At 39.4% G+C, this 14,254-nt stretch overlaps 1 protein-coding gene across 4 annotated transcripts in view; it reads left to right on the top strand.

The window, feature by feature from the left end:
- LOC135233787 (myopalladin) overlaps positions 1-14,254 on the top strand; it is a 269,112-nt gene that overhangs the window by 127,591 nt on the left and 127,267 nt on the right. For all 4 annotated transcript variants that reach the window (XM_064297674.1, XM_064297676.1, XM_064297678.1 and 1 more), the window contains one exon: positions 7,779-7,831. In XM_064297674.1, the coding sequence (XP_064153744.1) occupies positions 7,779-7,831 (53 nt within the window). The remainder of the gene's footprint in view (positions 1-7,778; positions 7,832-14,254) is intronic.

A 14,254-nucleotide genomic window follows, 5' to 3' on the forward strand; every position in this document is an offset into this window, starting at 1 on the left:
GATGAGAGGATGGTGCATACAAAAGTCAAAATAGGGATGAAACATCAAGAACAAGCCCACCAAATGGGGCTTAAAATTGTTTGTATTAGCTGCTTCTTACGGCTACACCTGTGTACACAGGCCATAGGCAGACATTTATCAGACTGGTTGTGGCCTCACTTATGACTCAGTTATGAAACTCCTGAACAACAATTACCTTTGCTATGGTTATCACCTGTATTGTGATAACGTCTATACCAGTCCAGGGCTTTTCACTGACCTTTTCAAGATGAAGTTTGGAGCCTGTTGAACCATCCGTGAAAACAAGATTGGATTTCCGGCCACACAGGAAAATAAACTTTCCAAAATATCTGCACCAGGCAGTCTGAGGTGGATAAGGAAGGGCCCACTGTTGTTTGAAATGGCTGGAAACAAAAGAAGTTTGCATATGCTCCACCCTGCATAAGGCTTATGCAGGGGACATTGTGCCTAGAAGCCAGCGGACTCAAAATGAACATGGGAAATCCGTGATTACCATATACCTGCAGCTGTGAAAGACTACAATAAATTCTTTAGTGGTGTTGATTGATCATATCAGCGGATCCATAGCTACAGTGTAAAGAGGAAGACCTACAAATGGTACAAGACCTTCTTTTTTCATTTCTTGGACATTGCTGTAGTGAATTCATTCCTGCTGTTCACAAAGGACAGCAAGACACAAGGCATAAAAGGACTCACACTTTGGCAATAGAGGCGAAAGCTCATCACAGAACAGCTTGGTGTCACAGATTCTAGACCTCAGTCTGGTCAAGTCCAGACAATGCAGCTGAAAACGCTGTAAGTTGTGCTACCGGCAAGGCAAACGGCAAGACACTAAGGGAATGTGTGCCCTGTGGGGTAACCCTATGTATCCGCAAAGTCAGGGCATGTTTTGTGATGTGGAACATGTAATTTGGCAATCTTGCAGTGAAGCTCTTTTGGAACTTTTTTTGCAATATTGTGTTTCATTCTGTGTAACAATTATTTAATCATTTTTATCAGTTAAATATATTTTATTTTATTTTTATTTATGGTATACAGTCCTTGGGTGTGCGTTATATTAATTTTTTTTTTGTATTTCAAATGTGCTTTCGGAATAAAAACATTTACATCAACATGTTTAGGTCCTGAGTTCTTCTGGTGCTAGGCTCTCTTAGGCACCTGGCACTTCATGTACATAATGCCATATTTTAAGGCAATGGTAAGTTCTGTTGACATGATATTTGTTGTGGGTTCTACATACACCCTAGACTTTCATTGCAGGATGTTTTTATTGAGTGGTGACATGTACTTTTGGAAATACATTACAAAAACATATTTTTTTCATAAAATGAATTTTTTTTACTTTGAACTGTTATATCTGATTATCAAACTCCTGGAAGTAGAATTTTTGGTAGATTTGGGTAGCCAAGAGACTTCTGCTAAAACTGGTATGCAATACCTGGGGCTTCTTTTTAATGACCATGTAAAAAACTGTAAAATAAATAAATAAATAAAGGTAATGAAAAACGGCCAAGAACCCCTTAGGGTGCAAAGTTAAAAACCAGTTGTGGTGGAACAATATCAGGTTCAGTAACTTACTAGTGTTTCTTAATTTTTTTGAATTCATCACCAAGGGGGAGTAACATCTGATGCATGTACCAGGATTTGTAGTTTTCTTTAAGTACAATCTCAGCTAGAACTTTGAAACTGTTTGTGCTGAGTAGGCCCTCAGATCTCTGCCATTCAGTAAACCAAACCACAGACTCTAGACCCCCCTATGGTGTATATAGGGTCCACAGGATTTGCAAATCAGATGAATGATATGATGACAAGCCAACAATCTTTTAGAAGGGTTTAGAGATAGAGGATACGGAGAGGATTGGCTACAACAAGCTAAACATTAGGCAGAAAGTGTTTGTGATACCACCCAGAGTAATTCTTCTCCCACACATCCTGTTACATGCATCACCCCTGGTGGTGAAATTTAAATAAATTAAGAAACATTGGCACATAATTGAAACTGACATTTTTCTGCCACAACTTTTGAAGAGACAACAAAATTAAAAAGACAGGTTGGTCAGGGCAGATTTGCCCCCACGGAAGACAGGTACCTTGGACAAGATGCCAGACGAAAATGGTTCCTGTGTCAGTGCAATTTCACCTTTGTGTAGTTTTTCAACCATCCACATACAGGTGAAAAAGACTGATATAAAAGGCGATCAATTGTAAGACCAAAAATGTGATATATTTATTGTGATATATATTATTAAATGTCCCTATGGGCTAGGGTGTGTGTGAAAGACTAAGCATCCTTTAAAACAATCCTTTACCTGTGTTTAGCAGTTGTCTATGACCATGAAATGCACTTTTTGTACGTACCCTTTGGATAAAAGCGCCTTCCAAATAAATGTAATGTAATGTAATGTAACAAAAGGTCAGTGAGCACTGGAGTAGTATCAAGACGGGAGAACAACCAAAAAGTGGTTATTCATTTTATTACATATAACCATCCTGTTTCTAGTCTTAGATATGGTCTTGGGGGGGGGGGGGGGTTTGCCAATATAGATGCTTCTCCAGAGGCAGGGCTGTGCACAGACATTTTGGGGGCAGGGGCAGTTGAAAAAAGGGCACCCTCCACCCCCCACGTACCATCCCCACTATTTTCATCCTGATATTGCCATACGACACCGTGTTCATAATCACACACTATGTTCATAATATGGGCCCTGTTTTGGGTCTTCTGAAACATAATTCCTTAAAGTAATACGTAGGGATGAGCGAGTACACCATTATCTGTATCTGTATCTGTTCAACCAACAAAATTATCCATATCCGTGTCCGTACTCAGAATAGGCGGGGCTCAAACCGGAAGTGGACGGGGCATAGCCGGAAGTTGGTATTTTAATGTCTTAGCAAAGCCCCTAGTGGTCGGCACCAAGGCCGCGTTTATCCAATGGGCTACATGGGCTGCAGTCCCGGGCCTCCGCCACTAGGGGGAGCAGTGAGGGGAATGTTTTTTTTTTCTTTTTTTACAAATTTTTAATTCGTTTTGACATATATACGTACCCGCAGGATTGCTGCAAGTCTCGCGATATACTGCCGCTAATCTAACCAACGTAAGCGTACAAAATATGTTGTCGCGAGAATTCTTGTGTCATCATCAAAATTATTAAAACAAACAAACATGTCGTCAAGCAGAAAATTTGAGAGTGGGGCGCAAAAAAGAGCAAGAAAACAACAACAAAAAGCAAGAAACGAAGAAGTTCTCAGTAAAATACCGAAGCTTACTTCTTTCTTCAAAACATCGACGGATGATTACTTAACAGCAACCGATGCAGACTCCGACATCAACAATGATCCCTTCCCTGACACATGGCCTGACGCTGACGATGATGCAGATGCTAACCCAAGTCCCGCCACACCAACTCAGTCAACCTGGCTGCCTTCTCTGGAAACTATACCGCCGTCACCAGGCAGAGATGGCACAGCCACGACATCAACCCTGTTAGCATCGAGTACACCTTCTCTGGAACCCGGCTCCGAAGACACTGATAACATCAGCACTGCCAGTGCTGCTGACGAAACTACTCCGCTAGCAGGTGCAGGAGCCACGGTCGGGAGGAAAGATGCAACATGTGGAGCCACATCCACTGATGTAGCTTTTTGGGGACCCGTTACCGAAAACTTGCGTAGCTATTGGGTGAGCAAAGGAATAAAAGCATCCTTGACATGTCAAAATAAAGACATAGCATTCACAGCATCAGAACGATCGTATATAAAAATCAGAAGAGACAATTGAGTAAGACTTTGCATAATCTGCGTAATGGGGAGAGTGTTACCTGTGAGTGGTTAATTTATTATCCAACAACTGGCAATGTATATAGCTTTTTTTGTCTGATTTTCGGTGGGACACCATCTGCCTTTTCTCAATCTGGGTTTTCTGATTGGAAACATGCTTCTTGTCGGACTGAAGAGCATGAGTCAAGCCAGTCTCATCGAACTGCAATGCTCATCTGGGCCGTATTCTAGAAGTAAATCCTTTGGCTGGGTGGATACCTTATGCAGCCCACTCACTCAATTTAGTCAGAGTGAACAGTGTAGATTGCTGCTCTGAAACAACCACATTTTTCAGATCTGTTCAGTCACTCTTCAATTTTTTCTCGGGATCACCCCGCTGATGGAAAGTTATGATGGATGGACTTGAGCCCAATGTTAACAAATGCATAGAGACTTTAAAGGGACTGTCGGATATGAGATGGGCCGCTCACGCCCAGGCCACCCAAGCCCTCTGTGTAAACTATAAAAATATATTGAATCCACTAATAAACATATCAGATGATGATTCTCAGAATGCTGTCACGTGTGACGAGGCGCGCTCTGTGGCTAACAAAATGAACCGATTAGAGACAGCTTTCTTGTGTATATTGTGAATAAAGTATTACAAAGAATTCAGACAACGAGTACTATCCTCCAGAAGGTAGATGTGGATCTCGTTACGGCTGTGGATATGCTGCGATCACTGTCAGATTTGTGGCAGGTTTACGCGACCAGTTTGGAGACCTGGAGACGCAGGCCAAGGAAATGGGAGGAACACAGTAATACAGGTCTGTGGTAACTCGGCAGGCGAAGAGAAAACGGAGAGCAGTGCACCTGACCACATTCTCATTTAAGCTGAGAAGTTTCGTGTGGAGGTATTTTTAGTCATAATTGACAAACTAACAAGTGCTTTGCAAGCAAGACATGAGTCCTACACAGAGACTTGCGACTATTTTGGCTTTTTAACCGATCTCAAGAGCCCATGACATAATGGACAATGTTGTCTATCTGCGACGACGTCTAAATTTGCACAAAAGTGATATTGCATTAGTACAGTACAGATGCATAAGAATTCTAGGATGTCAATGATGATAGTAGAGTGTGTGTATGAGATTGCTAAATGTTAGGAAATACAAGTACATGCTTATATCATGTAGTCGCTAGCTAACTGGCTAGTTAGCCCACTGTAGCAGCTAGTTAACTGGCTAGTTAGCCCTACTGTAGCAAGCTAGAAGCTAGAAATGTCCATTTGTAATCAGTAATATGTGCTTACGTGTGAATGTCCAGTAAATGTGTGTTTAGCTATGGTGAGAATAATGTGTTGATCCGAATCTGAGAATTGCACACATTTGACAATTTGACAATTGACACATTTTACTCGGATGGTACTCGTGCTCGTAAAAAGTACATTATCCGTAGCGGATACTCGTTTCATCCGAGTATTCGGCTCAACCCTAGTAATACGTCATTCATTTTTGGACCCAATAAACTTATCCAGACATGTTCATGCTCTACAGATAGTATCCCCCACAACACTACAAGAGCATTTCACACAGACATTCCATACAGTTTAGTCTTCAATGTTTTTACCTTTATTCCAGGAACAGGAATAACTAAACACAAAGCACATGCAATATTATAAACAAATAAATAAAATAAATGAACATTAATAAATAAATATCAAACCTAATGGTAAACTGAAAAGATAAACATATTTTTTCTCTGAAGTAACCAATGTAAGCCCAGCAATATAGCGGAAACACTTGTTTGGTTTTAACAGCAATTAAGTAAACATTACTAACGAAAACAATTAAATGTCAACCAATCCTTTTTTCAGTGTTTCTTCTCATGTCCTATTTCCCTTTTTACGTTCTGAGTAATCAATAACATGCAAAAGCAGGCTACTGCATTTTTTAATTTTTTTTTTGCATTTTTAAAATTAGCAGCTTGCCACTACCACCCATTTAAAACAAACGGACTACTGTCCTTGGCATTACTAAAGAAAAGGGGACACTTACAACATCACTCATCTTAGCGACATGCTTCAAACATTGCCTGTTTGTAAGTTGTCTTGCTTGACAAAGAGGCTATTGTCATTAATTATCGTTAACCATAATTAGCTAGACTAGCTTGCTTGTGGGCTAGTAGCTTATAGGATAACTTAACCTAGTCTAAAGTTGGCAAATCCAATCCAATATTTTCATTAATGCTGTATGTATTCTACAAAGTTCGTTCCCATCAGTATATTAACGTCTTTCATTGCTACTCTCTCCCTCAGTTGCGCTGCTTCCAGTGCAGCTCATATAAATTAGAGCTTTTATCCAATCAGATTTTCCACCTGTGCTTAACCTAGTCTAAAGTTGGCAAATCCAATCCAATATTTTCATTAATGCTGTATGTATTCTACAAAGTTCGTTCCCATCAGTATATTAACGTCTTTCATTGCTACTCTCTCCCTCAGTTGCGCTGCTTCCAGTGCAGCTCATATAAATTAGAGCTTTTATCCAATCAGATTTTCCACCTGTGCTGTCTCCGGGTGAAAAATCTACCCTGAGGTCTTCAGAATTTCGAGTGAATCCCCTCTGCTGTTAAAGCAAATTGAGACAGAGCGCAACGCGTCATATTATGAAAACCACGCCCACCGGAGGGGAAAACAATCGGCGCCATAATATGCAACCAAGGGCTGAAACGCTAACAAAATGCCTGTAGCTCCAACTTATTTCGAATGACAGTAATGTACTGTAGCCTGTAGCTAGCTTGCTAGCTGACACGCCACTAGACTCCAATGTTAGGACAGGTTTTTTGGTTCGGCAGCTCATAAAAACTTAGTTCTGGTTCTTTATCCAGTTGGTAGTGCATCCCACCACACACCAGCTTTTAGGCATTTTTCTGTTGTTTGCTAGCAGATAAAAGTGACAAGGAGGCACCTTCACGCAATACAAAGTCAATGGAGAGCGATGAATTGTTTTCCCCTCCGGTGTGGGCGGAACTTAATTTCGCTCTGTCTCTATGGACGATGTTGTTGATTGTCATGTTCTTTAACCAATCATATTTCGAGTCTAGCTGGCCTTCCTAGCCGCCTACGTCAGCATTTTCGTGTGGTGTGATCGGAGGGCCAGTTAGAGGGTATGCACTGACGTCACTTTCCCACCGGAATACGAACCCCTCAGTCGGACTGAGTGGCAAAACATGCTGCTGCAACTTGGCTAGGGAAAACTGCGAAACCGGTAGTAAAACAAACGATTATCGAGACAAAATTAAAGGCAGTTGGACTCGACAGTGATCTTACAATTTACCGGCGACTGGTGAGCTGATAATTGGTGGGGTGCAAAACTTTCCTTTAAAATAATCATTGATCTCAACCTGTTTTCATTAATTTTCCTTTATTATCAAGCGTGCCAATGATCGGACTAATCAGATGTGTGTGTCACTTTCCAGTTGATTTGTCAGATCGTTTGCATGCTTGTTAATCACTGAAAATTAATTAAAACAGTTTGAGATCAATGATTAGTTTAAAGGAAAGTTTTGCACACCACTTGTTTCTTTGGTATGCGATGTTTATTTGTGATGCAGCATCCTGTCATACTGCGTAATAGTGGTACATCCTTGATGGTTTCAGTCACGTTGTATTCTTTTTTTTTCACGTTGTATTCATGTCTCTGCAATTAGTGTATTGTACGTCTCATAGGTGTTGAGCCTTGTGTTAAATCACTTTATTCCACTCGATAAAGGTTACTGTCACTGTGAATATGGGGTGGTTCCGTCGAATGACAATAGCCTATAGCCCTAGTGTCATGGTGAGGTTATTCGAAGGCGGTTTAATTGCGGGAGGATAGCACTGAAGACCTAGGTGTAAAATACACGGCCCGCCACTGAATCACATACACACACATTTATCAATCACATAGTCCTTTATATCAGATGTAATGATCAGGTGTAATTATCTCTCTTCTTATTTAAAGCTGAAGCTGATCCTGGAGGTTTTACAGCTGGGGACGGAGAGGAGGTGCCTGTGGTGAGTACAGCAGTTAAAGTTGATAGCTGGTGTTGCACAACCGTTTATTTGTCAAAATGGCTTTAAAAAAAAAAAAATTTATTTGTGAATTCAGCAAGCCCAAAGTCTCAGTCAGTGTTACTTCACATTTATTTCTTTCTCAGAAAAACCTAATCTCAGGCCGATAAAACAGCTTGTTTCTACATTTAAAAAAAATGTAAATGCTGCTAATGTGCGAGGTAAGTGCAAAGGTTCCTTTTGTTTTCAAGTGCTGAAGTTTAATATATTTTATTGTTTAATCCCCTATCATTTCTTACTATTTAGTGTTTGTTTATATTTGGCAGGTTTAACAATAGTAATACACTTTCCCAATTCACAAATTCATGCTTTTGTGAAAACTACTCGGTGTCCCATTGCTCTTTGAGCAATTGTAGAGTTGCAGGCTGTTACAACTCCGCCATTAAACAATATTATTTCACATGCTTTGATCTAATTTATTTAATTGTGTGATGCTACAGTTATGCTCTTTATTCACTCGTACCCATTATTATTATGGCTCCTACCCATAATATCCCCTCAGAGAGAGCAATAATAATAATAATAATAATAATAATAACTGCAAGCACCAATTAACCCCTTAGCACACATGCCAAATCTGGCCAATCCTTGCCCATTTCGGGGGTACCCTATTTAAAGCTTTATAACTCCAGATGTGAACACCACAGAGACTTGAAAAATGGCTTAAATGAAGCAAGGCATTTGACCATTTACAATACTAACTTAGATTAAAATGAATAAAATGCTTTTTGTCCATTATGAAGCATATAAATGAGCCCCTAATGAAGGTTTAAGATGAAACATTGATAGATGATTTTAAAATTATGCAAAAACATTGGTACACAATGCGATGCAGTATCTAAATGTGTAATAATTAACTCTTGTATGTATTTCTGTACTCTACAGTATGTAATGTTTTCTTATATGGGGACAGGACGACAGAAAATCATTTTCAACCGTCCACCACGTTTTGGCAATGTTCCAACTCTCATGTCATAACTGTTGCATGCATCACAATAACTACTAAACTACTAAGAAACGCTTACATTACAGCGTGAAATATCCTCATTATAAAATACCACTAACATATTTAAAGACTTAATTTCAAAAATAACATATATAACCAATATATTATGAGCAGTAAGCAATGATGAAATCTTATGTGTTCAGTAGATAGAGACAGAGACAGTAAATCAATGATGCAGTTCTCTCTGCTTCTGTCTTACACCAGAAAACGATGTCACCTAGGTCTATCAGCAAACATATGACTTAGCTATGCTTAGAAGTCTACAATAGTAATAGCCTAATAAGTAAGTGAATGCTCTGATAAGAAAATTTCTGGCTACACTGAAATTTAAAACGCTATTCCAAAAGCAAAAATAGGCATGTTATACATCGTTAGAAAGCTTATACTGTCACCTACTGAATAAATAAATTGTCAATCAAGCCAGACTGTACTAAAAAGGGCGCAACACCGTAAACACCACATGCGCTATTATGCACAACTATTTGGAAGGTACCCAGGCATAACAAATGCACGTATATTTCACAAACAGATTGATGACCACTCAGTCTCAAAAGGGATGCCATTGTTGCACTTTTTAGTACAGTCTAGCTTTATTGACAATTCATTTATTCAGTAGGTGAGAGTATAAGCTTTCCAATGATGTATAACGTGTCTAATTTTGCTTTTGGAATAGCGTTTTATATGTCACCGTAACCGAAGGTTTTCTTATCATCGCATTCACTTACGCATTCACTCTGTGGTAGTAGTAAAAGACGCTGCACCTGATGAAACGTCGATTTTTTGTAATTTCTTGGAAAATACTATTACTTCTGGGCATAGCTAAGCCGTATGTTTGCTGATAGACCTCGTTTTCTGGAGTAAAATGGAAGTGGATAGAACTGTATCATTGATTTACTGTCTCTGTCTCTATCTACTGAACACAGATAAGATTTCATCATTGCTATGTAAGTATTACTGATCAAACTATTTCGGTTATTTAAGTTATATTTGAAATTGAGTGTCTTTAAATAGGTTTGTGGTATTTTATAAAGAGGTTATTTCACACTGTAATGTGAAAGTTTGTTGGTAGTTTAGTAGTTTTTGTGATGCATGCAACAGTGATGACATAAGAGTTGTAATATTGCCAAAACATGGTGGACGGTTGAAAATTGTTTTCATGTCGTCCCATACCTATACAAAAAAACATATTGAGAGTACAGAGTATAGAAATACATACAATAATTAATTACTACACATTTAGGTACATTGCATTGTGTGACAATATTTTTGCATTATTTTTTAATCTGATATCAATGTTTCATCTTAAACCTTCATAAGGGGCTCATTTATATGCTTTATAATGGGCAAAAAGAATTTTACTTATTTTTGGAGAGATTTTGGATATTTCTGGACCCCACTGGATTTTAGACCACTGTACTGATGGAAAGCTTGTAGCCTAATTCCCACTTGAAAATGATGCAACAGTGAGCTTCTTGAGTCAGAACAGTTGATTTGTAGTGAAGCCAGGGCTCTGTACAGGCCAGTCCAGTTCTTACTCTCCGTTCTCGACAAAACCGTTTCTATATCGACCTTGTTGTGTGCCCGTGAGCATTGTCATGCTGAAACAGAAAAGGGCCATCCCCAAAATGTTGGGGAAGCACAGAATCATCTGGAATTTGATTGTCCTAGATACGTTCGGTCATATAGCATGTACTTCATTTCTGTTCTTATCCTGACATCTTGTGGCCATTTGGTGTAACTGCCCTGCTTAGGAAACATTTTTGCCCAACGTATTAGTATTTGTAGTTCAAAACAACCTCAGTTTCTGATGCAAGCACACAGATTTCAAGTCAGTGTTTTAACAGATTTATTGCATTTCTGGAAACACAATATTGCAATACAGTAGTGTCAAGAAATAAATTGCATTTAATCTCAAAGATCACATATTTTTAATATGCTGTAGCACTAACCCTCCTGACCCCTAGTGGTATGGGCTGTCATAAAACAAAGATCCACAATTTATGAAAAAATGGCTACAAACACTCCACAAATTTGAACTCAGCACCTGCAACACACTAATTTCTGGTCAATAATGGCTCTCAGTCCTTTATCAGCACTCAGGGTAATAAATGGCGGTAAAACAAAAAAGGCTTCCCCCACCGCCAATTGGTTATTACACCCTAAACCACATCATAAACTTATTTTATACTTTCTACAGTTGCATTACATTACATTTACATTACATTTATTTAGCAGATTTGCTTTTATCCAAAGCGACGTACAAAAAGTGCATTTCATGGTCATAGACAACTGCTAAACACAGGTTCAGTAAGGTACAATACTTATTTTGTACAGCTATTTCTATCCAAGAACACAGTTTAGTTCACACAGTGAACACTATTCAGACCTAACCTCTGCAAAACCAACTAGGCAGAAGAATAAGCTACAGTATTAGGACAAATACAAATTACCAAAAAGTGCTGGGATGGGGCAACATGTAACAAGTGTCATGAAAAAGGAGGGGGGGGGGGGGGGAGAGATTTAGAGTGAAATATACAGCATGGTGGTGGTTAGTCTAGGTATAGTCTGAAGAGATGAGTCTTCAGGCCACGGCGGAAGATGGGTAGTGAGGGGGATGTTCGGAGAGGGACGGGTAGTTCGTTCCACCACTGGGGAGCTAGGGTGGAGCGGAGTGGTCGAGCAGGCACATAGAATCGAGTCATGTCCTGCAAGTAGATGGGGGCTGTCCTGTTGGCAGCAGTGTAGGCAAGGGTCAGGGCTTTGAACCGTTTATGCTATCTTGTTTATTTTAAGATTTTAAAAAATCATATACCCTTTCAACTTTCACCTCAGATCACCAAATAAATCACTGAAAATTTCAAATGTCCATATGTAATATTCTTACATTGGATTCACTTTTGTTACACCGAGTACTTGCATCTTTATGTTTTTTGTCCATGTCCATGTTTTGTAATCCAAAATGCCTCTGCTTGTATTCACGCTAACTGAATAGCAACTGGTTTATTTTTAAGTCAATTAAGTTATATGACAAATTAAACAATATTGAACTAAAGGAGCTAGTTCTCAAAACTACTTAGTATTGTGCAATAGAATATATTTATAATTATGATGGGTCTGAGAAAAAGGTTTCAGTGTTTCAGTCTGTGACAAAAGTAACAGAAGAGCATGAAAAGGCAAATCGGAATTAGAGGCTTTATATTATGATTCGTAAAACGGAGACTCACTTCAAAAGGGTGCTGTGGACTGGTGGGCATACGAGTTTACTGAAAAGGCAAATTTAGGGCCTTATTGCAGGGCTTTTCTTGGCCCTAACGAGACAAATGGCATTTTTCCAAATTTACTAAGGTTCTGCTGGTAAAACAAGATAAATGTGGCATCCCTAAAATTTGCGTTTGGGTTAATGCATATGTATTTTGTAGAGCACTGTGACAATAGATCACAAAAATATGGGAGGAGAGAATAGAAATTAATGCATATGACCTGCTACAGCTGATTTATCATGGCTGGTGGCCCTTGCAGCAGTGCTAAGTGTATCTGTTTTTTAATGTCTGTGAAAAACGAGTGTTAACTTCTTTCACAAGATCTATTCTTATGGAGAACAGTTGCCGTAAATGTTTTCGGATTTTGCTCATTTATTCTAAAAATATTAAACCTAGCACTATGAAATTTTACTTAAAGCAGCTTTGACATGTCAGTAGTCGTGAGTTTTTTCAATGACATTCATAACTTATTCAAGTCAGATACAATTAAAATCAAGGTACACACAGTTTGATGTTATATTCTTACCACATTCATATGGTATGATTGTATCAGAGGCTAATTGTTACAGAAAATGAAAATGCCCTATAACAGGGGTGTCAAACTCAAATACACAGTGGGCCAAAATTTAAAACTTGAACAAAGTCGCGGGCCAACATTGAACAAATGAACCTTTTAATATGGACCCAAACAAGTTTTGCTTTAACATTGAATATGGAACAAGCAACGCTTATTACTATACAATATATAACAATAGTGCAGACATGCAAAATTGAATTTCAAATAAAAAAACACATCAATGGCATTAATTTATTAAATGAAATTTAAATAAAAATCGTATGCCTCTTTTCTATTTGCAGCCTTCTGATTTAAATATCAAAATAAACTTTTTCCACAGGCTAATAATTTAAAAAATAAAACAACAATAATAAATCAACCATTCAAGCCCATGCCTTGGAGTAGCAAGAAAAAGTGCATAAAGAAAAGGTTAATTATTGCTCAGTTTGCTACACACTGATCTAATCTGATGTGCCCAAGCCAGATACCTGGCATCTCTTCTTGGATGCTAGTAGTTCATCAATGTCTGGGCTCAGGCTCTGAGCTGAGGAAATCCTCAGTATCGAGCGAAGGTGTTCATCAGTCAGACGTCTCCTGTGAGATGTTTTAGTCATCTTCATCGAGGAGAAAAGTTGCTCACAGAGATAAGTGCTGCCGAACATGGAGAGCATCTGAGCAGCTTGGGTGCGCAGCTGAGGCATTGTGTCAGGGATGAACTGTGGAAACTGTGCGGCGCCCACAGCATCATACTTCGACTTCAGTGTGTCATTACACTGGAGTTCAATGAGCTCCATTTGGAGGTTGGTTGGTGCGTTTTCCACATCAACTGCGAAGGGATTACTGAGCAGTTCAAACCTACATTTCTGGACATCAAAGTCGGCAAATCGCCGGCTAAACTCAGCGCCAAGTACACTGAGTTTTTCAGTAAACTGTGCGCATGGGAACACAGCGGTAGAGATCTGCGTTTTTATGGTTTGACAACAGGGAAAATGGCCAAGGTTTCCTTGCAGCATCTGATTCTCCCACATGCACAATTTAGTTTTAAAAGCCCTCACTGCAGCGTACATGTCTGTGATGATGCGCCCCCGCCCCTGAAGCTGCAGGTTCAGCGCATCGAGATGGCTCGAGATGTCACACAGAAAGGCCAGCTCACACAGAAACTTTTGCTCCCGGAGCTCTGATGTGTCCTTCCCTTTGCTTTCCAGAAACTGACATATTTCCTCACGCAGCTCGAAACATCTGTTCAGTACTTTTCCTCGGCTTAACCATCTCACCTCTGTGTGATACGGCACGTCTGCGTATTCCGAACCACACTCCTCCAGAAAAGACTTAAACTGGCGGTGATTCAGACCTTTGGCTCTTATAAAGTTAACTACTTGTGTTACTGTGGTCATAACATGTTCCATCTTTAGGGCTTTGCCACACAGTGATTCCTGATGTAGGATGCAGTGATAAACAGTTAGCTCACCTGCACAGTTCTCTTCCCGCATCTTCTCCCGAACCCTGCCCACCAGTCCACTCTTTTTACCGCACATCGCTGGCGC

This window comes from Anguilla rostrata, chromosome 10 (assembly GCF_018555375.3).
Source record: "Anguilla rostrata isolate EN2019 chromosome 10, ASM1855537v3, whole genome shotgun sequence".
Classification (NCBI taxonomy): domain Eukaryota; kingdom Metazoa; phylum Chordata; class Actinopteri; order Anguilliformes; family Anguillidae; genus Anguilla; species Anguilla rostrata.